The sequence below is a fragment of the Stegostoma tigrinum genome, chromosome 8, assembly GCF_030684315.1.
Source record: "Stegostoma tigrinum isolate sSteTig4 chromosome 8, sSteTig4.hap1, whole genome shotgun sequence".
NCBI classification, from domain to species: Eukaryota; Metazoa; Chordata; class Chondrichthyes; order Orectolobiformes; family Stegostomatidae; genus Stegostoma; species Stegostoma tigrinum.
In genome coordinates, this window is record NC_081361.1 from 90,658,163 (window position 1) to 90,683,207 (window position 25,045).

The following is a 25,045-nucleotide window of genomic DNA, read 5'->3' on the forward strand; positions in this document are numbered from 1 at the left end:
AAAAAACATAAAAAGATGCTGCTTGGCCTGCTGTGTTCATCCAGCTCCACACTTTGTTATCTATAATTAGTACTTGATGCTTTGAGTTGGATCCAAGGCAAGAGTTGACTATCAACACCTCCATTTGCTGGTGGATCGTGGCCCGAATTTTCTTTGACTCACATGGATTTTGGAGCCCTTTAAAAATGGTGGTTAGGTCCCAAATTGAGGATTCCCATACTCTTCCCAGGGTTTCCGAACTTTTGGCAATGTTTTTAAAAGGGCGCAGGCTGGTTCGTATCAGAAGCTCCGGTCCCCATGACCTGGTCAACTCTGTCATGGACATTGGCTTGACTTTGATTCTCTGTGGGTTTTGTTTGGAGTCAGGCCAATATTTAAAAGAGTCATGGTTCATGGCCCTCAGAGGTGTCATGAGTGTTGGCAGGAATGAAAGTTTTGGAATGCTGAGTTCCAAAGATGTTTTCATGCCCACTCCACTCCATACTCCTATTACCCCTCATGCCCTTTATTCCAAACTAGGGCATTATGCTTCCCCGGTGACTGATGTGTGTATAGAATCAATGAGCTTAGTGACAACAGGCGTTAAGCAAAAAATAAACCATACATTTTGTTTTCAAAAAGTATTTGAACTAAAGGCAATGAGTCTGTTGATATGCCAGAGCCTTTAAAGCAGCAATAGCAGAAACTGTAAGCACTTGAAACCCCTTAACTTTGTGTAAATATATGTTATGCAACTGGAGAGAGATGTCAGAGAGCCAGAGGAGTAAATCAATGTTTCCCTTGGAGCTCAGGTGTTGCAACTATTACTAATTTCTGGGCTCTCACTCAAGTCTCATCATTTATTTTTATTATAAACTGGGACAAAATTTTCTCTCCCCGTGGGTTCCTCCAAATTCTTTTCCAGTTTGGTTGCCCAATGCCAACCAGCACTCACACCCCTTGACAATGATGGTCCAGTCTTTATGGGCAGTATTTGGGCATTAAAGATTGATACATCACCTAGACCTGAAGTGACGCATCCTAGGATTTTAAAGGAAGTAACAAACAGAGATGGTGGATGTACTGTTGGCAATCTTCCAGAAATTCTTGGATTAGGGAAAAATCCCAGAGGATTAGAAAACTGCCAGTCTAATACTGTTACTCAAAGTAAGGGAGAAGACAGAAAAACAGGTACCTGGAGGCTTGTTAGCTTAGAATTTGTCATTGGAACAATATTATAAAGGATGTGTTGGAAAACATTTAGAAACATGTAACAAAGGTGAAGTACAAAGCACAAAGCTGCTTATGAAGAGCCCACAGTGTTGGGAGTTTGATATTAGCTAGCAAATTGGCTAATCAACAGAAGACAGACAACTGGAATACAGGAAGAATTTTCAGGATGGCAACTTGCAACAGGTGAAGTGACACAGGGAGTGGTTCTTGGGCAACAATTACTTGCAATATATTTTAATGATGACAGGAGTATATCTAATATTGCCAAGTTTTCAGATGACACAAAAATACCTAGGAAAGCAAGTTGTGAGGATGACAAACAGTTTACAGAGGGATATAGATAGGTCAAGTGAGTTTGCATAAGTATGGCAGATGGAATAAAATATGGTAAAATGTGAGGTGATGTTCTTTGGCAGGAAGAATAAAATAGCTGAAGATTATTTGAAAAGGGAATGATTATAGGAAGTTGCAGCTCCTTATGGTCAAAAAGCTAACATCCAAGTTCTGCAGGCAATAGGGAAAGCAAATGGACGGGCAGCCTATATTTCAAAAGATATAGATAGAAAAAATAGCCAGGTTTTGTAAAACCAGAGAAGTCATTAGTCAGACCTTAGCTGGAATACTGTTAACAATTTTGGGCCCCTTATTTAATGAAAGATATATTGGCATTGGAGGCAATCCATAGCAGGTTCACTTGGTTGATCTGGTAGGAAGGACTGTCTTATGAACAGAAGTTGAAAAAGTTGAGTTTGTACCCATTGCAATTTGGAAGAATGGGAAGCGACCTTATTGAAACACAAGATTATTAGAGAGCTTGACAGGATAGATGCAGAGAGGTTGTTTCCCATTGTGGGAGAGGCTACAGTTAGAGGGCATAATCTCAGAGTAAGGGATCAGCCAATTAAGACAGAGATAGGGAGGAATTTCTTCTGTCAGAGGGTTGTGAATCTATGCAATTCTTTACTCTTGGAGGGGTATTAAGGCTGGATCATTAAATACATTCAAGGCTGAGATAAACAGATTTGTGATCACTAAGGGAATCAAGGGTTGTGGGAAAGAGGTAGTAAAATAGATTTAGGGATAATCAGATGACCCATGATCTCATCGAATAGCAGAGCAGATTTGATGGGCCAAATGGCCTACATTTGAACTTGTACCTTATCGTCTTAAAGGATGAGTAGAGTACTCTGACTCAGAATTGAGTGTCACCCGTAAGTGAAGTCGACACTGCAAAACTTAAAAATAAGATTAAACAGAAAGGTCAACAATCTTGTAAAAATATCAAGGTGAAATGCATGTAACACAGTGACAGCAAAGATGGGATTCAATCAGGAGAAAGCTGACCACAGAGAGAGTGCTTTTTTCCATCTTCCATACTTTGTATGAAAAACTAGAGTGACAGTATCAAAGACTGTGAACTATCTGATGCTATATTGAGAAACCCTGACCAATAATAAAAAGGCACAGCAATCAAACTAATGAGAAGAGCAAGATTTGCTCTCCATTCATGAGCAGTGGATTTGATGTCAGACAATTTCACAATGGGCACTTTGATATTGCAATGCTGCCATCTTGTGACTACAATAAAACTTGGTTCAGTTCATTATTCACTTGCCACTTGATGTTGAATATGAAGTCAGGTATTTTTACTATACTGCATAGTTTCCTTAATCTGAAAACTCAATTGTTTGCAAGAATTGCTGAAGTAACAGACCAACTGTTTTGAGTTCAAGCTCTTAAAATTAAAACTATTTTCTCAGCCTCTTTGCAACATCACTCTAATACAATGATGGATTATCGGATAACAAAACCGTTTTAGAGGACAAGTTGGATGCATTTTTCTATTTCATTTATTGAATCTCAAGAACAACTCATGAGTACTCCCCATGACAGTTTGCCATGCTTATACACAGCTCCTAAATTGTTAGCAAATGTTCAGCATCTTTAACTGATTTGTTAAACGTAGCAAACAGGAATATAAATTTCCACATAAATCTCAGCTCTAACACAGGCTACTTATGCCAATTGATCAAAAGCACATTCAAATGTGAGTTTGGACAAAGTTCAGGAAATGGGCACATTTGAATGTCACCAATATCAAAATGAATCGATAGTTATTTTCGTTTTGTTTCATTTAGTAAAATTAAAGTCAATGCTGCCTTTAAATCTGATCCTTCTTTCACATTAATACTGTCAGAAAATACTGAGGAAAAGAATTGGAGTGATTGGGCCGGTGAGAATATGAAATCAGTTTCAAAAGAATTTTTATTATCAGGTGACTATCATTTGATGATTGATGCTATTTCAATGTAAAGAGGGTCAAAACAGAATCTAAACAATTCTATGGAGGTTGCTAATGGCAAAGAACCTCAAAAAAGATCAGAAAAACGGTGGAACACATGCAGCACCTTGGCTGAGATAAACATCGGTCATTGAAAAACTGAAATCTGCTCGCAAACACAGCTTTTCACTGTACTTAGGCACACGTGATAATAAATCAAATCAATCAGGAAGTCTTGCAGCAATGATCTTGAAATGACTTCAAACACATCTGAGGAAGGGTCACTGGACCCTAAACGTTAACTCTGTTTTCTCCTTCACAGATGCTGCCAGGCCTGCTCAGCTTTCCAGCAACTTTGCTTTTGTTCCTGATTTACAGCATCTGCCGTTCTTTTGGTTTTTAAATCATATTTACATCTGACCACCATAATGCAACAGATTCCAAACCATTCTTCATCGCCATTCAAACAGTTTTAACTCTCATTGATTCTATCAAATTGTTGATTCTGTTATCAAATATGAAAGTCTGGCCTTACAGTTGGAGTCCAAGAATTAGCACTGTTCAAGGCAGTCATTTCATCATATTGACAAGTTCAATAAGTAGATAGATCTGGCTGATAATTTTCTATCCCAGCAATGATTTCTACTCTTGCTTTTGGCTTGACAACATAACTTCCATCAGTTTTAGACTATAATCCTCACGAGTGCCGATTGGGTTATCACATTAATACGATACAAGTAAATGTGTAAAGCAATTACTTAAACTAAATTACAAAATTTAGGGATATCCAAACCAGTTGTTCAGATAATAAATTTGAAATACTATTAGTTATGATTTGTTTGCCTGTTTATTGTTTTATAAATGTTTGTGTATATAATATCGATTCTATGATAAATAAGTCTGTTTCTCCATATGGCTCTGTTTCAGTACAAATCAAAATGGTCTGTTTTTATTCTTAAGTCAGGCAACTCCTTTTGTAATACTGCTTTTATGACTTTCCCATCTCAGCTTCCTCAATATCTTAGCTATTATATCAAAAAACAGTTACACAGCTTCAGGCTGATCTGTACAAAAGACTCATTGTGACAGTCTTTCTCATGACGACAGAATGTCCCAAAGTATTTTACAGAGAATGAAGCATTTGGAAAGTGCAGTCACTGTTGTTGTATAGGAACGTGTGCTCAAGAAACTTCTACTATCAGCAATATGATGATAACCATTTAATATGTTTTTTTCTATTCATTTGTGGGCTGTGGATGTCGCTGGCTGGCCAGCATTTCTCGCCCATCCCTAGTTGGGCTTGAGATGGTGGTGGTGAGCTGTCTTCTAGAACTGCTGCAGTCCTCCTGCTGCGGATTGACCCACCATGCTATCAGGGAAGGCATTCCAGGAGTTTGATCCAGTGACGGTGAAGGTTCAGTGATATATTTCCAAGTCAGGATGGTGAGTGAGTTGGAGGGGAACTTGGAGGTGGTGGTGTTCCCATATATCTGATTGCCTTGTCCTTCTAGATAGAAGTGGTTGTGAGTTTGGAAAGTGCTTTCTGAGGACCTTTGGTGAATTTCTGCAGTAGCATCTTGTAGATAGTACACACTGCTGCTACTGAGCGTTGGTGGTAGAGGGAGTGCTTGTGACAGAGACAGAAATTGCTGGAAAAGCTCAGCAGGTCTGGCAACGTCTTAAGAAAAAAATCAGAACTGATTCTGAGGAAGGATCACCGGACCCGAAATGTTAACGCTGATTTCTCATCACAGATGCTGCCAGACCTGCTAAGCCTTTCCAGCAACTTGCTTTTTACCTGATTTACAGCATTTGTAGTTCTTTTGATTTTTATTTCATATTTTTGCAATGCTGACTGGGAACAGTTCTTTTGAAATAGTGCTGTGGAAAATTCCACATCCATCTAAGGTGTTTGGCTTGGCAGGCAAAGGGGGAGGCTGGAAGCAGCAAAGGGACAACTAAATGGATAATCGCTACCTTACCGACAAAAATTGTCCAAACATTGTATTCATTATGAAGTCAGGGGGTGAAAAGTTTAAGGGAACAGTATGTCAGGAAATAAAAGTTTGAAGGTTTTCTGCAGTAGGAAAGCAGGAATGTACAAGGACGTTCAATGCCTGATTGGGTCTACTAGGTAGTATATGATGGAGGGTTAAACTAATTTTAAGGGAAATATGCTGAAGTGAATCTTGCAACTTGAGAATCAGGAGGGAGTCATTTGGGGTTATTCCCTGCTTTTTCCAAAATAGCACATACTGATTCTTAGCATTGACCTAAATAATCAGCATGGGCCGACATGACCTTTATTTGCTGTTTCAAAGGGTATTTCTGAGAAAACAATATTTCCTAAATTCAACACACTGCAGGTTCTGCAGCAAAAAAAATGTATTTTTTTAGATGAAGCCTTTCATGATGTCCCAAAATAACTGTCTACCCTCCACAAGCCTGAGGTCTTACAAAAATCTCATTATTTAGGTCTTAACCTTCAGCAAGTCCCATTCCCCTATCATCCCTATGCTTGCTGGCAAAAATCAGTAAAACACAAGTTAAAACAAAATTCACTGATTTTAAAATATGCATCCTCATTTTCAAATCTTTGCCTGCCACCCTTCCCTGACCACACTCACAATCCTCCAAAATACTTCTGTTAATCTAATGCTGGCCTCTTGGAACTTGTTCAAATTTTAATCTCTATACAACTGATGGCTGTGCCTTCAGCTATAGAGGCCCTAAAATGTGGGACATCTTTGTGAAATCACACATAGAAGATGGTCTAGTATTATTGTTAAAGACCCTGATAATGTTTTGGTGACCTGGGTTCAAATCCCACACATAACAATAAATGCCTGGAATTGGGAGTCTATTGGTGACCCTGAAACCATTGTCGATGGTCAGAAAATGTCATCAATGTCCTTAAGGGAAAGAAACTGCTGTCCTTACCTGGTCTGGCCTACATGTGACTCCAGACCCACAGCAATGTTGGTGACACTTAACCGCAATTAGGGATGAGTAATGAATGCTGGTCTGGCCCGTGATGCGCACATCCCATGAATTAATAAAGAGAGTCCCCAAACAATGTGTGTCCCACCTTTGAGGCACTTAACATCTGCCAAGCTTTTGACCACCTGCCCATACCTCCTTGTGTTATACAATTTATTATTTTGTTCATGACGCTTGGGTCATGACCCTTAGGTCATTCTTTTACATTAAAGCTGCTATAGAAATACAAGGTTAAGTCTTTCTTTCAGATGGCGCATCACAAAAGTCAATTCAGTTGATAGTTATCAGCTTGGGTGTTCAAAGCTAGCTCTGAAACAGGTATGTCATAAAGTTACAGATACTAAAGCACATATAGATTACAATGCAAACAGTTTACACAGCTTTATTGATTAGGGAACATCTGCACTGAAAAACTGAAACTGAAAAACTATAATCAAAAAAAACTAAAATAGAAGAATCATCTCTAAGTGATTCTATTCAAAGTGTCAAGACATTAGTGTTACTTACAATGCACAAATGAATTCAAGATGTACACTTTTTTTAACAACATGGATCGTGGTAAGAAAGGCACTATTCAACTGCTTAGCTTTTAAACAGTTATATAGAGTACAATCCATGTTTTCCAGTATTTACATTCTGTACCTTATATATTCCATGCCTTCAGCACTAACATTATGCTCTTTGCATAATGACAAACAATAATGAGAATAACATCATTCATACACGGGAACATAAATTTTACCCCGTCTTTAAATATACAGCAAACATCTAAAATCTTAAAATCTAACATCAAATATTGCGAATCCCAAAACCAGAAATGCAATAAATTTAGGAAATGTACTTTATAGTGGTTAATGATAAATGCCCCACCGTCTCCACTGTTGTCAGCCAGCGTGTAGGGATTACAGCTCCTCATAGGCATCAGCAGTTCCATTTTTTAAAAATTCATTCACAGGATTTGGATAACACTGGCTAGACTAGCATTTATTGCCCATCACTAATTGCCCAGAGGGCAGTTAAGAGTCAACCATATTGCTGATGGTTGGAATCACATGTAGGCCACACTAAGTAAGAACAACAGTTTCCTTCCCTAAAGGGCATTAGTAAATGAGATAGGTTTTTCCAACAATCAATAATGGATTCACGGTCATCATTGGACTCTTAATTCCAGATTTCTTTTTAAAATGAATTCAAATTTCACTAACTGCTGTAGCAGAGAGATGATACAAAAATGAGTACAAAATTCAACATGTGGCTCTTGGGGAACACACAGGAGAGCCTTCATGTAAAGAAAATCCTAAGAACAATTTTCGGAGAATTAAAAAGATTGTTTTATTACATTACAAACTTTGAACGATGGCTGCCAACTCAATTTAATCTATGTCACTCACTTGGAATTTTTTCAATCTGTTGTGCATATCAACTTCTTGTAGCAGCATGATGGAGTGGCAAGGGTAACCAGCCAATCGTCCTGCTTCCTTCTTGCCAACCTAGAGAAACAACATGGCTGACAGGTCTCCAGCTTGGAGTTGAAAACAGCCACCATGGACTTTGAAACAGGGACAGGACATGGTTGTGTAGCCAGTACTTTCAATCCCCTGGAGTCCCAGTTAACAAGTTTGATGTGGTCTCATTCCAGGCTAGTTTAACAAAAGTGTATTTCAATCTCTGCAGATTCATTCATAGAATCATCATTCCAATTTTAGGTTTGGGAGCTTCTATTGCTCTTACTGTGGTGCAGTAATGAGTGCCACACTGTTGCATCACGATGTTTTTGATGGACAGTAGTGAACTCCTTGTCAATTGCCAAGAGCCCAAACTACATATCTATTTAACTGCAACTGAGAAAAGTGGCTCGGTTCACACTGAGATAGGATAATGACTCAGTGCCCTAACTTCACAACCTCCAATGTTCTACTGCCCAGCAGAAAATGCAGCTCCAAGTCGTCCATATTTTTAAATACTGGTTGATTAATCCTGGAAGGGGGAAAATTTTTAAAAGAGACAAAACAAACACAAAGCTGTGAAATACCTGCAAAGAATGCAGGGCCTGGGATAGATTTCTTCAATTGTTAGCATGCACATGAGAGAGAATGCAAGGAAATCACTCCTGTGTAAAATTCAGCAGTGCAACACACTGACTGAAAACATAGCAAGCCTTTTGGATATATCACTTCTTTTTGGAGAAAAGTATGTTTAGAAATGCAACACATTGATCTATATAACTTTTTAAACTGGATTGGAAATAACAATGAAAACCTACGAACACTGTTTCAGCCATGGGAGATTAGGCCATGATGAGTTTAATTAACACTCTGAATATTTCTCACCATTCTTTGTTTAAAAAAATTTACTTTCTATTTGCAGGTCTATGTAGCCATAATTGTAATGGAGCACGTTCTCAAAGGTGGCATTTCTGTAAGCTCCAGGTCTCTGCAATGTAGATTTGTTTTTTGCCATATTATTCTCCATGATACAAACAAGACAGGAAATTCAAGCTTACAAATCTAAATTGACACAAAGTATCTAACAAAAGGGTGTACAGTATGTTGGATGCTACGAGTTCAGTTACACCGCCTGTAATAAAATTGGTGTGAAATAAATACTTAAAATTTTTTGTAACCTTTTGGTCCAAACACATAAAAAGTGCAATATGTACAGCATTTTTCTTACTCTGAAATTACAATACTTTGAAACACTTTAGAAAGCACCCTAGTAAAAAATAGTTCTACAGGTAAAAGTTTACAAGACACGGGAGTCCCTAAAACATACCACAAACTGATTAGTAATAATGACAGAATGCCATCTACACAACTAGTGCAAACGGATTTCCTTGCTCATTCGTCCATGAATGCACCTAATGCTTGACCCTAAAATCTTTACAGATGGAAGCGGCTCACGGCAGATTTGATACAAACGGTAGAACAAGATTTCTTTCCTGTTCTTACTGGGGAAAAAAAAATCATTAGGCCGTTCAAGGTAGCAACTGATTCAGCAGAAAGACATTTTTGATGCAGTTCTTCAGGTCACTGTAGTGAAAACTGTTTTTAAGTTGCTTTAGGATAGATTTTTTCATAGAAAAAGCTCTTGCTAAGGAGGTAAAGTTCACCATCCTTTTCTCTCACTGCATGAGCTCTAATAAATTGAAACTGTTCCAGAGCAAACTCGTAGAACTCGTTTTCCATTTTCCAAATCTCAGACACTTGCAGTCTTGCAATGGTTTCTTTAGTGGGCAGTTTCTTCTCTGTTGTTTTTCTAAGATGAGATTTCTTTCCTGGTTGTGAATTAAGGAAGAAGTCAGATAAAAAGAGAGCTTAATAATTTAGTACTGAATGCACATTTGCATGGGTTAAATTTGTAGGTTACAGTGGGTTTTGTTTCAGTTGCAAAATTAAGTTACAGGTTAGTTGAAGCAGAAAACATTACCAATGAATGTCATTAATAAGAGTTTCATTACACGCCAAACAGCCACACAAATCTTACAGAAACTTGCTGTATTTTGTTACTATTTTCACTTTTAATGTTCCTTCTCTGAAAAATAGGACAAAATCAGAAAGTAGCAGCAAAAGTTAGAAAAATAAACTGTAGGAAATGGCCTTGCAGTGTCTGTTATTCTGGTCACACATTTAAATCTTGATCACAGTAAACACTGTACCTGACCTCAATAACAAAGTGCTGGATGAACACAGCAGGCCAAGCAGCATCTTAGGAGCACAAAAGCTGACGTTTCGGGCCTAGACCCTTCATCAGAAAGTATCCATTGCATTGTTAACCTTTACAATGATCAAAAATATTTTGCATTAGGATGCAAGATACTTCATTCTGTGCTGATGAAGGGTGAGGCCCGAAACGTCAGCTTTTGTTGTCCTAAGATGCTGCTTGGCCTGCTGTGTTCATCCAGCTCCACACTTTGTTATCTCTGATTCTCCAGCATCTGCAGTTCCCATTATCACTGTACCTGACCTCAACTGATACATATACGTCAAGAAGGTCTCTACAGATATTGGTGATTAATGGGAACTCTAGTCATATTCTTCCTATATCCTCGGCCTAATGGTACTGAGGCCAATTATGCAGTCCTGAAGGGTCACTTAAGAGACGGGAGGATGACGTTTTAACAGGGAAAGAAATAATGCAAAATATTTTTGATCATTGTAGGGTTAACAATGCAATGGATACTTTCTTAAAGTGGTTAAAAATACAGTAATTACCATGATTACATCTGTCCAAAAGCATGTTTATAACAAAGGTAGTAAAGAGATAGGATGGTTATCTAAGTTATCTTTCGACTTTGTGGACAATCAACTACTGTTCACGTAGAATGGTCATGAGGAGGTTTTCACAACAAGGTCATGACCGCTTCCCTCCTTCATAGAAGGGGCTTGGCTTGTATCCTGCTTTAGCAACTTCATGTAGTAAATTCAATGGAGTGAGAGTATTAAGTTTTGGCATCTTTAACATTGTTCTCACATGCTGCTTGGTACACCTTTTATTCATTAACTTTTTAAAAGCTTTTGACTGTTGTCTGAATTTCATGCCAACATAGCCAATTTTGTATTGTTCACTAGCTTAACAATATCTCTATGTTCAAATCCAAATTATTGATGCATACCACAAAAATACAAAGGATCTCATAAAAAGCCCTGTGGAACCCCATCAGAAACAATCTTCCAATCTCAAAAATATTCATTGATAACTACCCCTTGTGTCCTGTCACTGAAACAATTTTGGATCCAACTTGTCACTTTGACTCAGAGATGTTTACAGTGAAGGAGGAGGCAAATCAGCATATCATATCTGTACCAGTAAACCAAAGTCAGACGCCTCCCCCTCTCTCCCTATTTATTCCAGTTCCCTCCCCCCATCCCCCTCTCTGATGAAGGGTCTAGGCCCGAAACGTCAGCTTTTGTGCTCCTGAGATGCTGCTTGGCCTGCTGTGTTCATCCAGCCTCACATTTTATTATCTCAGATGACACTAATCCTATTTTCCAGCTCTTAGCCCACTGCCCTGGAGGCTATGGCAACACAAGTGAATACCTAAATACTGGTAAAATGTTATCAGAGTTTCAGATTGATTACAGACATTCTTTTACTCCATTTTTTGTGGACAGATTAGCTTGACTAGGCCTGTATTCACTAGAGTTTAGAGGAAGAATGAGAAGGGACATGATTGAGAATTATATAGGTTCAATAGACCAGATGCAGAGAGAATGTTTTATCAGTTGGGGAGTCTAGAACCAAAGGTCATACCCTGGAATCATCGTAGAATCCCTACAATGTGGAAACAGTTAGTTTGGCCCAACAAGTCCACACTGCCCCTCTGAACAGCATCCCACCCAGACTCATTCTCTTATTTCCCATGTCTAACCCACCTAACTTCAACATCCCTGGGCACTAATGGCAATTTAGCATGGCCAAGTCACGTACCCTGGAAATCTCTGGATGGTGGGAGTAAACCAGAGCACCCAAAGGAAACCCACACAGACATAGGGAGAATTTGCAAACTCCACACAGACAGTCGCCCAAGGCTAGAATTGAACCTGGGTCCCTGACGGTGTGAGACAGCAATGCTAACCACTGGGCCACTGCGCCGTCCCTGTGTCAGGATACAGGGTAGAGCATTTAGGATTAAGATGAGGAAAGCAATCTTCACTCCTAGGGAAATGAACCTGTAGAAGGGTGTGAAGGAGGAGTTGATGACCTAGTGGTATTATCACTGGACTGTTAATCCAAAAACCAGGTAAAGTTCTGGTAATCCAGGTTCAAATCTCACCACTACAGGTGGTGGAATTTGAATTCAATAAAAAATTAAGAAACTAATGATGGCCATGAATCCATTGTTGATTTTCAGGCAACGCATCTGGTTCAGGAATGTCCTTTCAGAAAGGAAACTGCCAGCCTTACCTGGTTTGGCCTACATGTGACTCCAGACCCACAGCAATGAGGCTGACTCTTAACAGTCTTCTGGGCAATTAGGGATTGGCAATATTTCACACACCTCTTCCCTAATTGCAATGCCTCGTTTGGCTCTGTCTTTTGTGAAAAGAGATGCAAAGTAAACATTAAGAACCTTACCTGTGTCGTCTCCACATGGACAGATTACCTCAGTGGTGCTGGAAGTGTCATATTCCTTGTTTCATTTATTCTGTGAATTTGTGAGCATGTTCCTTGATCTGGCTCGACAATAGTCACCTAATTTTGTTTTACTTCTAGCCTTACACTTTCTACACCCCTTCAGGTTTTAAACAGTATTGAGCCCTTGGTATTTGGCTTTCTTTCTTCATGTTCACCTTTCAGACCCTTAATGGTCTAGGGCCTCTACAACAGTTAGTTTCACTCTTTCTCTTAAGGGACAAAATTTGCTTTGAACCTCACAACTGCATTGAGTCATACACCACTGAAACAGACCCTTCAGACCAACTCGTCCATGACGACCAAGTTTCGCAATCTAAACCAGTCCCACTTGCCTGTGTTTGGCCAATATCCCTCTAAACCTTTCCTATTCATGTATCCATCTAAATATTTTTTAAATGTTGTAACTGTGCCTGCATGTTCCACTTCCTCTGGCAATTCATTCCACATACGAACCGCCTTCTGTGTGAAAACGTTGTCCCTCAGCTCCCTTTTAAACCTTTCTCCTCTCAACTTAAAAGTTATGCCCGCTAGTTTTGTACTCCACCACCCTATGGAAAAGACCTTTGCTATTCATCTTAGACATGCCCCTCATGATTTTATAAACCTCTAATAGGACACCCCTTAACCTTCCATAGTCCAGTGAAAAAAAAAATGTCCTGACCTATATAGCCTCTCCTTTTAACTCAAACTCTCCAGTTTTGGCAACATCCCCGAAAATCTTTTCTGAAACCTCGCCAATTTAATAATATCCTTCCTGGGTGACCAGTACTATAAACTCCAAAAGGGGCCTCACCAATGTGCTGTACAACCTCAACATGACACTTAAACTCCTGTATTCAAAGGTCTGAGCAATGAAGGAAAGTGCACTAAATGCCTTTTAAACCACCCTGTCTATCTGCAACGCAACTCTCAAAGAACCATGTATTTGAACCTCTAGGTCTCTCTGTTCGACAATACTACCCAGGGCCCTACCATTAACTGTGTAAGTCCTGCCGTTATTTGTTTTTAATCAAAATGCAATACCTTGCATTTATTCAATTAAAGTCCATCTGCCACATCTCAGCCCATTGGCCTGATTGATTAAAATCCCTTTGTAATCTTAGATAACTTCCTACACTCTCAACTCTATCACCAATTTTGGTGTCATTCATGACTTATTAGCCATGCCTCCTAAATTCTGATCCAAGTCACTTATATAAATAACAAACAACAGTGGCCTCAGTACCAATCCCTGCGGAACAACACTGGTCATAGGCCTCCAGTTCGTAAAACAACCCTCCAGCACCACCCTCTATCTCCTACCATCAAGCCAATTTTTATTCAGCTCCCCTAAATACCATGTAATCTAACTTTACTCATTATTCTGCCATGCAGAACCTTGTCAAAGGCTTTACTAATGTCCATGTAGGCAATGCTCTCAATCTTTTACATTACATACTTAAATAACCCAATTAAGTTTGTGAGACAACATTTCCTATGCACAAAACCACGCTGACTGAACCTATTGAGTGTTTGCCTCTCCAAATGCATGTAAATCCTATCTCTCAGAATCCCCTCCGATAAGTTACCACCACTGAGATCAGACTCATCAGTTAATAGTTCCCAGGCTACTCCTTACAGCCTTTCTTAAATAAAGGCACAACATTAGCCACCCTCCAGTCTTCCGGCACCTCACTTGTAGATGATACAAGTAGCTCTACTTGTACATCTTCCAACAATGTGGCACTCATTTATTTACAAGTAGTGATTCAATACACTTTAGCAAAAAGCATATTGCAGCTGAGTAAAACTAGCTTTTTTCCCCCAATTGAGAATTTTCATTCCTAGTCTTTGTTTTTTTCCATCACTAATCTAAATCTAACAGAGTTACAGTCACTTCCAACAAGGTCCTCCCCACTGATACCTGTTCCATCTGTCCAGCTTCATTCTGAGCAAAAACTATGTCAGAGCCTCCTGGCTGCTCTTGTTGGATTTGCTGCATACCAGTTCCAATGATACTGGCTTATCCATAACACTAACATTCAAAGCGTGCTAGGAAACTAACTCCAGGTTTCAGATGACATTGATTCCTAGAAACCATTTTTCTAAATTTCTAAATTGAGAATCTTTTACAATACTGTTAAAAGATTACAACTACATTGCCAAGCATATACCATTTTCAGACGGACCTGTACGATATAATTCTGTTGCTCCTCTAAAGAAGCGTGGCAAGGCTGCTTCCAGAAGCATTATAAAATCTTCTAATTCCTCAGTTATCCCGACAAGAAGATACTCGTTAACCAGGTTGTACTTGGCTTGCTCCAAAGCCCATTTGCTTCCAACATTCCTATAAAGACAAAAAGAGTAATGGTGGTTGGCAGTATATAGACAGAAAAAGGATTTGTACAGATCCTTACATATTTTAATTACAATTGGAACAGAACAAGTAATTAATCTCTCTCTTTCCTGTCGTAGTTACAATCTTATTAAAAACACTGATGTTTAGGAATTAGGTCACAGATACTGCTACTTTTACCAAGGTGAATACTAAGCCTTTATTTACAATCTTTTCCCTTCAAATCAGATGGGTTGGCTAACGCTGTGACAATTCTGGTCACTGGGCATTTTATACCATTCACAGCCAATTAGTTATCAACACAGTACATTAAAAATCACAGGCATATTCCGCAAATTCATGTTTAGCATAAATCGCATTGACAGCTGCAATTTATAAACTATTTTTTAAATGCAAATTATATCAGAATGTACTTTACAGTTATACCTAACACAATCATGTTACAGTTACCCTTTGAAACTATGATGGTGTAATTTGTTGATTATTTGTATGCAGCATACGTCATTTTAAAATGTTATTTTTTGGAGATATAGGTGTTACTGCTATTAGCCTGCAATACCAGTAACTCTTCTGACGAGATATTCTAAACTTCTGGCAGTGTACATGGTGTGAAATCCCACACTATGACAAATGGTCCAAATGCTTCTTGCAAGCTCAATGATTAAGGTTGTAGGAACATTCCAAAATATAACCAAAATGTTTTAAAGTTGAAATTTAATTATGGCTACCAGGGATTCACTGTCTTTATACAACATTAGCTAGCCAACAACCTACTCTGAGGATTCAAAAACTTACCACAAAAGATGTTTCAGGTTTCACTTTCATAAAACATACTGGTTGGATTTTCTCAGGAGTGGCAGCTATAGTCATGTTGCCACTCAGCTCCTTTATTTAACATTAAGCATGAGCTCCAAATTTCTGGTAGGAGACTCCAATCTCGGATCATGTACAAACATGGGATATGTCTTCAATCCAACTGTGTCCTTTACTGCAGAAATAGTTAAGCAAAGGCAAACCATACTTGTTTCTTCATGGGAACAGTTGCCATGTTGCGACTAAGTGTCAAGATGGCTCCTGAGTTAGGGCAAACATGTAGGGTAAGTGAGAGGTTAAGAGTCTCAGGTCAGACAATGTCATGGTGCAAGGCCAAGAGGTAAGCACCTGATGTTTAGGGTAGGTTAAGGGTATATGGCCTGGCAGGGAGATTTGAGGGGTGGGAGGATGTGTCAAACAAGTGAGTGTCAGGAAAGAGGTCTTGGATTGTGGGGGTTGAGGAGGGGAACTTTGTTGACAGCAGCAGTTGGTGGGAGACTCTTCTGGGGGTAGAGGTCTAAGGGTCTAATGAGGCTTCGTCAAAGAGTGAATGAAATTTAGGGTTTTAGTTTAACAGTTACTCAGGAGTTAGACTAGGTCTTTCAAAGTCTAACTTTCCTGCTTAAATAATAATTTAATTGGAGTAGAACTTTCTAAGTTCTCCAGTTCAAATGGATACTTTCAGAGGAAAGGCACAGGAAAACTGGATAGAAAATCTTCAATTTTCTGAGCAATTCCTCTGGGAGTCTTTTAACCTGGGAATTCTGCAGGGTTTTGATGTGCAATTCTAGAAGGGTACTGCACAAAGACTATCTGGCCATTGGAAAATCTGGGCCTGTGTTTCTGTCAGATGAAATTGAAACACTGCAGTTTACAAGAACACCAGTCTCTGTATTTTTAACAACAAACAACCTCCATTCAGGAAAAAAACATTTTGGAAACCCAAGCAGAAATCATCTAATATTGTTTTTTTTCCCCATATATCACCTCCACAGACGTATCAATGCAAATGAACCTTGGCTTTCCTTTAAGATGACACGGGCGGTATGAAGAACGTGCCCTTGATGGCAGATCAGACTGTGTGAATACAAGCGCTACAAAACTTTTATAATAGCACATCACATACAAAGTGTTGGAAAATTGGATCGGAGACTTGATATCTTCAGTAGTAACAGTACTTCAGTTAATTGCCCTACCCAAAGGATAGCAATCGCTCAATATTTAAGTACCAGCCTATGTTATATACTCAAGTCCAGAATTCTGGATCTGTACATTACATATGACACACAACCTTGCGTGCTATTAACTGACCTCAAACTGAGATTAGGAAATGCAAAGCAAAACTTCTGTGTGCCTTAACCATAACCCCACCAAGAGTTCCTATTTTTCACTTCACTCATCTTCATTGCTTCCTGAGGGAAAGGTTACAGCATTTTGTGCAAAACAGGCAGCTTTCAATTGTGATCTTGTGCATCTTTGAATCAGAAATTCTTTATTTCTGAAGAAGGGTCTAGACCTGAAACGTCAACTTTACTGTTCCTCTGATGCTGCTTGGCCTGCTGTGTTCATCCAGCTCTACATCTTATGTTAGATTCTCCTGCATCAGCAGTTCCTACTAGCTTTGAATTGTGGGCATGTACCCAAAAATGAAAATTATTTTATGTGTGGCTGATTAAAAGTGAGGGACTTGGAAATTGATGGACTACGTTGAATTCAAATCCCAAATCTTCACAGTAAAAATACAAGCAAGATAAATAGTTTGGGCAACTGAAAATCAGCGGTCATCTGGACTACCTTTCCAAGCCTTCCACCTGGATCCTTTCGTAATTCGGAAACTATGTGTTTTGTATTTCCTTTCCCAAAACAATTTCATTACGGTCCTTCACATACCACATCTTTCAAAACAAAAAATCACTCATGGGAAGTGGGCATTGTTGAGTGGCCAGCATTTATTATCCAGCCCAAGGTGCTCTTGGGAGGGTGGTAGTGAGCTGCCTTCTTGAGCCACTGTGCTGTTGGTAGGCCCACAATTAAATTAGAGAGGGAATTCCAGGGTTTTGACACAATGACAGCAAAGGAACGGCAATATATTTTCAGCCCAGGATGACGAGTGTTTGGAGGAGAACTTGCAGCTGGTGGTTTTCCCATATATCTGATGCCCTTGCCCTTGGTGCAGGTGGGCAAGGTGCTAGCGATCTTCAGTGAGTTTCTTCAATGCATCTTGTAGATGGTACACACTGTTGCTAATGAGCATTTCTGGTGGAGGAAGTGAATGTTTGTGGATGTGGTGCTAATCAAGTGGGCTGCTTTGTTCTGGATGGTGTAAAGCTTCCCCAGTGATGCTGGAACTGTACTCTACAGTCATACAAGCCCGGAAACAGACCCTTCGGTCCATCTCATCCATGCCAATCAGATATCGTATATAAATCTAGTCCCATTTGCCAGCATTTGGTCCATATCCCCCTAAACCCTTCCTATTCATATACCCATCAAGATGCCTTTTAAATGTTGTAATTGTACCAGGCTCCACCACTTCCTTTGGTAGCTCCTGCTATACATGCACACCCTCTACATGAAAATGTTGCCCATTAGATCCCTTTTAAATTTTAACCCTCTCATCTTAAACCTATGCCCTCTAATTTTGGACTCCTTTACCCTGGAGGAAAAACCTTGGCTTTTCATCACATCCATGCCCTTCATGATTTTATAAATCTCTATAAGGTCACCCTCAGCCTCCGATGCATGGGAAACATGCCCCAGCATGTCTCTCGCGTGTTCAGTCTCTTCCTGTAACTAAAACCCTCCAATCCTGGCAACATCCTTGTAAATGTTTACTGAATCCTTTCAAGTTTAACAATATCTTTTCTATAGCATGGAGACCAGAACTGAACATAGTATGATAAAAGCATTCATAAAGCAAGTGGGAAGTATTTCATCATACTCCTGACTTGTGCCTTGAGGATGGTGGACAGGCTCTGGAGAGTCAGGAGGAGTTACTCGCTGTAGTATTCATAGCCTCTGACCTGGACTTGTAGTACTTATATAATGAGTCCAGTTCAGTTTCTGGTCAATGGTAACCTCAGGATGTTGATAATGAAAGATTCAGTGATCATAATGCTATTGAATGTCAAACAGCAGTGGTTTGATTGTCCATTATACAAGATGGTCATTTCCTGGCAATCGGGGTGTGTATATTATTTGCTAATTGTCAGCCCAAGCCTGGATGCTGTCCAGGTCTTGTTGCATTTAGACACACTTCAGTCTCTGACGTAGAGCAAATGGTGCTGTACATTGTGTAATGATCAGCAATCATCCCCAGTTCTGACCTTATGATGAAGCAAAGGTCATTGATGAAGCAGCTGATGATGGAGCCTCTCCCACTATCCTGAGGAAGTCCTGCAGAGAAGGTCTGAAATTTTCTTTCCTCGCGTTTGCTAACACATGCTCCATAATTCTCCTTCTCAAGGATTTTGAAAAAAAATCTACGTTTCCTATTTTCTTCCCAGATAAAAAAACTTATATCACAGAGTTTTAATCTCTGGCTCATCTTTTACATTTATCAGTTTTGAACTGTATCTATTACCATTAAATTGGCTAAATATGCCATTTCACAAGTTCACCACTGTATCCATTGCTATTTTAGTGCCAACGAGTGGGTAGTTTTGTGCTTTGTGCCTATTCTTATTCCCCAAGTTCATTCAATATAGGACTTCACAAGCAGTAGTCAGAAGAGGGTTTTCAGTGTCATCAGTCCAGGCTGCATTTCAATCCAAATTACAACTTATACTCTGTAGAATGGATTTATCTTTTAAGCCTTGAAAAATACTTCATTCTGTAAATGAGGGATGTGCTTGTAAGGTGCAACAAACAGTCTGCCAAATAAACATATTAATGTCAAGTCAGTATTTTGAAAAAATGATTAATGTGTGTTACGAGCTTTAATTGAATATTTTAAATTTTCTATTGTACCTACCAGCATTCTGAACTGTGGCCACAAAAGAAAGGAATCTGAAGCCAAAGTTTCTCTGGAGCACAGTCTGACCCACCAGCTGCAACACATTCATCAAACGTCTGACAAAGGGGAAGGGTGAGGGAAGAAAGAGAAAGAGATTGCTGCAAGCTAACTGTAAATTAGTACAAGCAGAAATAAGTGCTACCAATCATTTCATGTTCTCAAATCAATGCTTCAGAAGCATCATGATATCAAAGTCAGTATAGAAAATCTTAAGACACTGTACGATTTTTAACTCAATTAATTTTGAACATGTTGCAACAAACCACATATCAACTGAACCAATGTACTAAATGCTTACAGCTCCTTAAATCTTGCTTGGAACAGAATTCCAATTCTTACACAAATGTATATCAAAAACTGTTGAGAGATGTTGGTTGAAAATCTTTTATTAACCTGTCACTCCCTCAATATTACAACAACAGCTGTGCGTGATAATTTTTTTAGAATAAGTCCAAATAAACTGAATTTACAAAACTATACATTAGTCAAGTAAGCTGTTAACCAGGATGAGCTGCTAGTATTTAGAATGCGGTTGTGCTTTTAGAATAATACTAGTGGTTAGGTTGAACTTACTTTGGAATGAAGGTGCCCCTGTAAATAGGTTATTAATATGCTTGCCTACTCAACAAAAAAAAATAACCAAACAAAAGTTGGAATATGAAAACTGAAATCGCTGGAAAGGCTCAGCATCTCTGGCAGCACCTGTGGAGAGAAATTAAAGTTAACAGTTTGGGTCTAGTGACCCTTCCTCAGAACATTTTAAACATGTCTTCTGGTTTGTCTTTCATTAGCAATTAATTTCATGGTTGTTATTTTGAATACTGGATGTGAGTTTGCTCGCTGAGCTGGAAGGTTAGTTTTCAGACGTTTCATCACCATTCTAGGTAACATCATCAGCGAGCCTCCGACGAAGCGCTGGTGTTATGTCCCACTTTCTATTTATCTGGTTGGTTTCCTTGGCTTGGTGATGTCATTTCCTGCGTTGGTGATGTCATTTCCTGTTCTTTTTCTCAGGGGATGGTAGATTGATTTGGAGCCAATGTGTTTGTTGATGGAGTTCCGGTTGGAATGCCATGCTTCTAGGAATTCTCGTGCGTGTCTCTGTTTGGCTTGTCCTAGGATGGATGTGTTGTCCCAATCAAAGTGGTGTCCGTCCTTATCTGTACGTAAGGATACGAGTGATAGTGGATCATGTCGTTTTGTGGCTAGTTGATGTTCATGTATCCTGGTGGCTAGCTTTCTGCCAGTTTGTCCAATGTACTGTTTGTCACAGTTCTTGCAAGGTATTTTGTAGATGACATTCGTTTTATTTGTTGTCTGTATAGGGTCTTTTAAGTTCATTAGCTGCTGTTTAGTGTGTTGGTGGGTTTGTGGGCTACCCTGATGCCAAGAGGTCCGAGTAGTCCGAGTACTACTCGGACTTCTTGGCATCAGGGTAGCCCACAAACCCGCCAACACACTAAAACAGCAGCTAATGAACTTAAAAGACCCTATACAGACAACAAGCAAAACGAACGTCATCAACAAACACGTTGGCTCCAAATCAATCTACCATCCCCTGAGAAAAAGAACAGGAAATGACATCACCAACGCAGGAAATGACATCACCAAGCCAAGGAAACCAACCAGATAAATAGAAAGCGGGACATAACACCAGCGCTTCGTCGGAGGCTCACTGATGATGTTACCTAGAATGGTGACGAGCGTCTGAAAACTAACCTTCCAGCTCAGCGAGCAAACTCACATCCAGAACCTCAACCTGAGCTATAAACCTTCTCAAAATTTTGAATACTGATTGGAGGACCAGTTAATTACAAAATCACAATCTCATGGCATTCTTTTAACTTCTAGATCATTTACAATAATGTATCCAGCTGGACCCAATCTATGGTATATATCCTTATCAATATGCCTGGAAGGTGGTGGGTGAAGGAGGTAGCCTTCAGCTGCTGCGGCAGCAAAGCCAGGATGAGCCGGACACGACTCCACACAGCACGAAGTCTCCCGGCGAATGGGGAAGAGGTCTTGCGCCGACTTCCCCAGCCTGAATTCGCAGGCTAGGCTGAGGCTTCATGTCCACGCCCAGGCGCCTGAAGGAGGAGAAACGCAGTCTCATCCCTTTGAGGAGGTCTTCTTTGTCTTCGGTATCCAGGCACTCCAGCAGCCTGGCAAGCAGTCTCGTCCATGAGTGGAAGTTTCAGTCCAGAATGGTGGTTTTCTGTGGCACAGGTTTCTAGCCCAGTATTCCAACAGCCCAGCATGGTGGTCTCGTTCTGGCTGCATCTTTGCTTAATTGGCTTTCCAAAAGCCCAGAAATCATTAACTGAAGGGATGAAATTTGCCTTCAATTTTACTTATTTTATTATGTATGACTTCTGTCAGTGATGTAGGTGCCGTGATGGGGGCGATGCATCAACTTTTCACTGTATTTTTCATGTACAAGTACACTTCACAATAAATTTCTATTTGATGCTACTCAAGACTATACTTTTATCGACCGGATATCTCTGCAAAACCAACAGCTATTCATGCTTTGAATCAAATATCAAAAGAACCCTTACATGCATATCAATAGAAGGGAGGGAGCTCAAGACTGCAATCTAATTTTGAGGTTCAACTCAACTATTAAAAAATTTGAGATCTGCTTTTGTGATTCACAGTTATTTGACATTCACTTGATTACATTATATTCTGGTAACTTGAATGATATTATTGTCCATTTACAATTAGACATCTGGCATCAAGAATTACAAGGGTGAACTGAATTCAAGCGAATTTGAAACATAATTTTCTCCAGCAATTTTCTGCCATATGTCCTTTTCCAGAGACGCGAGATTAAGTGTCAGCTTTGGCTCAGGAGCAGTTCTCTTGTTCCAAAGTCTGACAGGCAAAGGATGAGAGTAGGGGGAGACAATAGTGTAGGGGTAATGTCACTGGATAGTAAGCCAGAACCTCAGATTAAGATTTGGGGTCATGGGTTGGAATCCTACCATGACTTACATAATTACTTCAATAAAATCTGATATTAAAAATTAGCCTAATAACAACCAGTTTCAATTGCCATTGAAAGAAAAATCAGGTTCATCAAGGTTCGAAAGGGAATAGATAAATTTGCCATCCTTACTTGCTGTAACCTATATGCAGCTTTAGACACAATATGGATGGCTCTTAACTTTCCTCCCAAGAGGCCAAGCAAGTTACTCAGCTGCTCGGTAATTAGGGACGGGCAATAAATCCTGGCCTAGCTACCAACACCCATACTCCATGAACAAATAAAAAATGGTTCAAGGCCCAGTTCTGGAACTTGAACACTATCACAGATGACAGTTCAAAGCTTTACTGAGGAATGCGGTTCTGTTGGGGGTGCCATACTTTGGATGGTTAACTTAAAATGAAATTGAACCTGCAATCTCAAGGGAATGTAAGAGATGCCATGGTCTTACATAAAGAATGGTAGGGTGTTCTCCTGGAATTGAAGTCAAAACCATGGAAACCAGATTACCTATAGTAAATATTTGTTATCCATTTTTTCTTTTGTTGCTGTCTTCTTCTCATTCTAATTTCTTTCACCTAATTAATTTTTCAGTCAGTCATTCTCTGACCAGCTGCTCATTCTTGCACAACTGTATTTCCACAGATGTCTTAGCTAAGATGGGTTAACTCCAAATAGGCAGTTCTAAGCTTGTTTCAAACTTCTAAATCTCTAGGACTTGGGTGCCTATAGGATAAAGTCACTGAACAATCAGGTAAATCAGAAATTAATTTACTTAAATTTCATTACTTAATGGAACCAAAAAAACATGTAGTTTAGCACTAGAAAAATATTAAATAAAACAATATATGAAATAATTATCTTCATCTTGCAAATATTCCATTCTGAGAGCTAACTCTAAGTCATCTAAGTCATAAACACTGCTCAGTGGCATCAATGCAACAACTTTGATAGGCTCCTGTATGAAACTAGGTATTACTGAACGCTGGGATAACAAAGTGTGGGGCTGGATGAAAACAGCAGGCCAAGCAGCATCTTACTGTATGGTGCTTCTTTTAAGGTTTAATATTACTGAGGGCATGAAAGAGACACTGAGTTAGATAGTGAGTAGATTGAGAGAAGTGATTATACGGCAAGATCAGTCAGATAGGTGGGTGACTGTCAGGAATGGTAATAAGCTAGTTCAGAAGTCTCCTGGAGCTACTCCTCCCTCATACAGATTTATCTATTCCCTATGGAACATTGATGAACCTGATTTTTTTTTAATGGCAATTGAAACTGGTTGTTATTGGGCTAATTTTTAATATCAGATTTTGGGTACTGTTGAAAAGGACAGCTTCTCAGAAGAAAACAGAAGATGCAGCCAGATGTTGGACACTGAGAATGAATCTTATGTTCACCGGGGTTTGAAAAAATTTAAAAGAATAATTGTTAAAGGGGACTCTCCTGTCAAGGTCACAGACAGGAGATTCTGCAGCCAGTAGCATGAAATCTAGGATAGTATGTTGATTTCCAGGTGCCAAGATTAAGAATGTGTCAAAATATTTGAAGCATATTATTAGGGGTGGGTGAGAAGCTGGAAGTTATTGTATCATTTATCTTTCTATTTACTCAGCTATTTAAGATTCCCCATCCTGCCCAAAATAATTTACAGTCTCCCCTAATAGAATGAGCAAATCTGCCTGCTAGGCTGTTAGCCCCTTTTCACTACAGGTGAAACCCATCCTTTTTGAACAGGAATAACAAGGTGTAGAGCTGGATGAACACAGCAGGCCCAGCAGCATCAGAGGAGCAGGAAAGCTGATGTTTCAGGTATGGCCCCTTCTTCAGAAAGGAGGGTCCAGGCCCGAAATGTCAGCTTTCCTGCTCCTCTGATGCAGCTTGGCCTGCTGTGTTCATCTAGCTCTACACCTTGTTATCTCAGATTCTCCAGCATCAGCAGTTCCTACTATCTCTGAATCCTTTTTGAACAGGTCTTTGGCATCTCTTCTGGAGTAGAAATGATCCAAGAACCTGAATCCCTGAACATTACACAACCTCTTCAGCTGTTGATAATATTGTCTTTATCCTTTTATTCTTTCCTAGGCCCAAAACGTCAGCTTTCCTGCTCCTCTGATGCTGTTTGGCCTGCTGTGTTCATCCAGCTCTGCATCTTGTTAACCCAGCACCATTACTCCATTTCATGCTGTTAAGCTAATTAGCAAGCTCATCCTGAATCCCATGTGACTTAATTTTACTAATTAGTCTACCACAAAGATCCTG

The 25,045-nt window shown here is 39.5% G+C and overlaps 1 protein-coding gene across 2 annotated transcripts in view; it reads right to left on the reverse strand.

The window, feature by feature from the left end:
- Window positions 1-3,100: 3,100 nt before the first annotated feature.
- LOC125456147 (heparan sulfate 2-O-sulfotransferase 1) overlaps window positions 3,101-25,045 on the reverse strand; it is a 173,886-nt gene continuing 151,941 nt past the window's right edge. For both annotated transcript variants that reach the window (XM_048538931.2, XM_048538930.2), the window contains exons 5-7: window positions 19,750-19,847; window positions 14,797-14,954; window positions 3,101-9,767 (exon numbers count right to left, since the gene is read on the reverse strand). In XM_048538931.2, coding sequence (XP_048394888.1) covers window positions 9,541-9,767; window positions 14,797-14,954; window positions 19,750-19,847 — 483 coding nt within the window. In that variant the 3' untranslated portion in view covers window positions 3,101-9,540. The remainder of the gene's footprint in view (window positions 9,768-14,796; window positions 14,955-19,749; window positions 19,848-25,045) is intronic.